The 3,764-nt window shown below is 34.9% G+C and overlaps 1 protein-coding gene across 1 annotated transcript in view; it reads left to right on the top strand.

Annotated features, from left to right (window-relative positions):
• SF3B1 (splicing factor 3b subunit 1) overlaps nt 1-3,764 on the top strand; it is a 43,034-nt gene that overhangs the window by 17,532 nt on the left and 21,738 nt on the right. The window contains exons 4-6 of the mRNA XM_023516889.1: nt 454-504; nt 1,722-1,841; nt 2,703-2,873. Of these exons, the coding sequence (XP_023372657.1) occupies nt 454-504; nt 1,722-1,841; nt 2,703-2,873 (342 nt within the window). The remainder of the gene's footprint in view (nt 1-453; nt 505-1,721; nt 1,842-2,702; nt 2,874-3,764) is intronic.

The following is a 3,764-nucleotide window of genomic DNA, read 5'->3' as shown; positions in this document are numbered from 1 at the left end:
AATTTGCTTTTCTTTTTTAAAATCCCCCTTATTATAGATTTGTATAGATTTGGTTGAAGTCACAGATGCCATATTCTTCATCTTTATAATGCAAGTTTTCTTTCCAGGTAGAAGGACAAGAAAATAATGAGCCAATGCCATAGAAACGCAAAGGGTTAAAGGTTTTTCTTTTACTTTTGTTTTGGGTACGCTTTCTATACTTTGAACAAATGTGTTTTTCTGCTGAAAATACTTTCAAATTATTGAAAGTTTTCATTCCAAATCTTAGATTTTTAGGATTGTTAACTTTTGAGAAACTATTTCTCACACTAGAGCTCCCCTCCCCACTGTTGCTCTAAATATAGCTTAGTAAATGCAACTACTTTGCTTTAGGCATACTTAAAGTTAAAACAAAAGTATGTATACAAAGACTTTGATCATTTTAATAGTTGGAGTCTGTTTTGCTAATTTTAGTGTGCAAGTCAGCACAAGGGGCATAGTGAGCCTGATGGAAGCTTTCCTCAGGTGAGTGAGTTTCACAATCAAAATTAGGTGCCTGTTTCTTAAAATTATATTCTGCTGCAGGTTTTTACATACTAGGCTTTCAGCCTGCATGAATTAGTAGGGATATTCTTTTTTTTACTTGCATAATTGTAATTGATTTAAACATGTATGTCAGAATTCACAGGCCCATACTAACTGTCCTTAATTTCTTTCCTACAGCAGTACTGCTATATGCCAGTCCTGTCTGCATTCTTAAGGGTGCAGTTCAACACATCCTCTCTAGATTATGGTGAAAAAGTATTCCAAAGGAAGTCTTAACAGAGCTAGTGTCAGAAAGAATGACACTACCAATTGGGCATGATCGTCAGTATAGGAAATGTCTTAGAATTTTATTATTCTTTCCTAAATTGTGATGCTATACTACTTGTATAGCTAATTATCACATTTTTAAAGCATATTGTGCCTCTATGAATCTTGGTATATACTGTTTGGGCTTCTTTAAGATATTTTGAAGTTTGAAAAGCAACTGAAACTTTGCTGAAACTTTAACCAAGAGACCAACACATCTCTTTGTACACCAGCTTTTCTTCGTGTGCATCATAATTGGTAGAAGTAATATATTTGAAGTAATATGTTTCCAGTTGTAATTTATACTTTCTAAGAAATAAAAATATGTTTTCCGGGTCAAAAAAACTTAAAAAAGCATGAAGCCCTTTTTAGTAACGAGACATCAGAATGACAGTTTAGGTGTATTTTTAAAAATCAAATTTTCTAAACTACAACTGTTTTAGAACACTGTAAAGAACTTATCTAGTCATAGTTATTTGTAGTCAAGATTTTAACAGCTTGCAACAGGTAATGTTTTGAATATAAATATCTTTCCAAAGTGTTACTAATGGTAAAGAGATAATTTTCTAGGCTTCTATTCTGCTGCTTGAAGTCAGAACTGCTGATGGAGACAAAGGCACGAAAGTGTACGTATTCCGGATTAGCAACCCAGGAACCCATCACTTCTGAAGACTAAACTGTGCTGTCATTTTGTTTTTATATGCATTAAAATATTTGTTTTAAACTGCTGTAGATATGTTTGTGTTCAAACAGGTTAAATTGATCAGCAAACTCAGTAAAAAGTAAGATGTATAATTATTAAAGTTTTCCATCAAAAATAAATTAAATGATTATGGAATAACATAATATTAGAGCAGGGCAGATAAATCAGTTGAACCTAATTATCCTTTATTTATTGTACTCTTGTCCTGTTGCTGTTCTTTTCTGCAGGAGGGAAGACACCTGATCCTAAAATGAATGCTAGGACTTACATGGATGTAATGCGAGAACAGCATTTGACTAAAGAAGAAGTATGTGAACTTGCCTCTTATTTTAATAGTGGGGAAAGAATGAGATTGAGGAAGTTGAGATTGAGTTTGGTATTTTGCTTTCTGCTGCACAAGTAATATTTTAATGGTATTAATAAAAATTGAGTTGAAAAAGAAATTTACCCCCAAATTATGCCACCTCCCAAATACAGTTTTTCATTTCCATATCTTATTCTAGTCCCAGGCCCTTTGGCCATATATGTACATATGTATCTTATAGTGGATGTGGCTATGAGAAGAGGGTTGCTGGTGTCTGTCTGAAGCCAGTGTGTTAGGGAAAAGTTAGATAGTTTTATAAGATTCTGCTTGGATACGGATGGAGAATAATTCCTTTTTGCTTGCAGAGATTATGCTATTTTGTTTTAATCTCATAACGTTATTAGAATAATATGATTTGTTATATGAGTTAAATGAATTCCATTTAAAAAGTATAGGGTAACTTAAATGTATATTTGCTATAATTTACTTAATTGTAAATAAAATAATGTTATTTTTACTTTTTTCTATTTTGTGTTATGTAGTTGGTTGGTTTGTGAATGTTAAAGCTGTTTTTCATTGGAAGCATTTTGGTTCTATACTGTTGGCAGAAGATTTTTATATTCACCTAACTGAATATAAAGTAAAGTGTACTATGTCATAAATTCTGTACTTGGTTTTTCTCTTGTTGGGAAAGAAAGATGTGTAAAACTAAAAATACAAGGGAAAAAATGAGACTACTAGTAGCATAGAAAGGAGAGTGAGCAAAGTACAATAGGATGTTAAATAGAAATACTGCGCAAATGACAAAAATACGTTGAAAGCATTTTAAAGCTCAATATCAATGCTTTTCCAAATACTTCTCAGCGAGAAATTAGGCAACAGCTAGCAGAAAAAGCTAAAGCTGGAGAACTAAAAGTCGTCAATGGAGCAGCAGCGTCCCAGCCTCCGTCAAAACGAAAACGGCGTTGGGATCAAACAGCCGATCAGACTCCTGGTGCCACTCCCAAAAAGCTGTCAAGTTGGGATCAGGCAGAGGTAATTTCTTTTTGTTTTTTATTACTATTTATAAATTGCTTGTTACAGAGTACATTAGTCTGCCTAAGCGTAGATGACAAGATAACACAGAGTAGATGGCTTAAATGTCAAACATTTATTTACTAACAGTTCTGGAGATTTTGAATTCCAAGATCACAGGTTATAGTTGGTGGCTGGTGTGGGCTTTCTTGATTTGGCAGCTACTGCTTTCTTGATATCTTCACATGGCCTTTTCGCTTTGCCAGAAAGCTTTGTGGTCTCTTCTGTTCCTATAAGGACAACAGTCCTCTCGGATCAGGGCTCTACCCTTATGACCTCATTTGATCTTAATTACTTCCCTAAGTACCCCATTCTCCAAACACAGTAACATTTGTGGGTTAGGACTTCAGGGGGAATGCAATTCAGTCCATATCATGAAGGAATGTTCCTTTCAAAATATTAAATATACACATGTATCTATGTTACATTATGGAGATGGAATACAATATAGTGGTCTTGTTTTCTTTTCTTTTTTTTTGAGACTGAGTTTCACTATGTCACCCTTAGTAGAGTGCCATGGCATCATAGCTCACAGGAACCTCAAACTCTTGGGCTTAAGCAATTCTCTTGCCTCAGCCTCTGAAGTAGCTGGGATTACAGGCACTCGCCACAACGGCCAGCTATTTTTGTTGAAGTTGTCTTTGTTTAACAGGCCCAGGCCGAGTTCAAACCCGCTAGCCTCTGTGTATGTGCCTGGTGCCTTAACCACTGCTATGGGCACCAAGCCAGGTCTTATTTTCTAAATGAATAACTTAAGCTTCTGACTACAGGCAGCAAATAGTAATTCTGCTACATTCCCTTGATCAGGTTGGTCAGCTTAGCTTAGAGGACTTTCTTTTTCTTTCTTTCTTT

The sequence above is a fragment of the Otolemur garnettii genome, unplaced genomic scaffold, assembly GCF_000181295.1.
Source record: "Otolemur garnettii isolate 467f Iridium unplaced genomic scaffold, OtoGar3 scaffold00100, whole genome shotgun sequence".
NCBI classification, from domain to species: Eukaryota; Metazoa; Chordata; class Mammalia; order Primates; family Galagidae; genus Otolemur; species Otolemur garnettii.
This window is presented reverse-complemented; position numbering and strand designations above follow the sequence as displayed.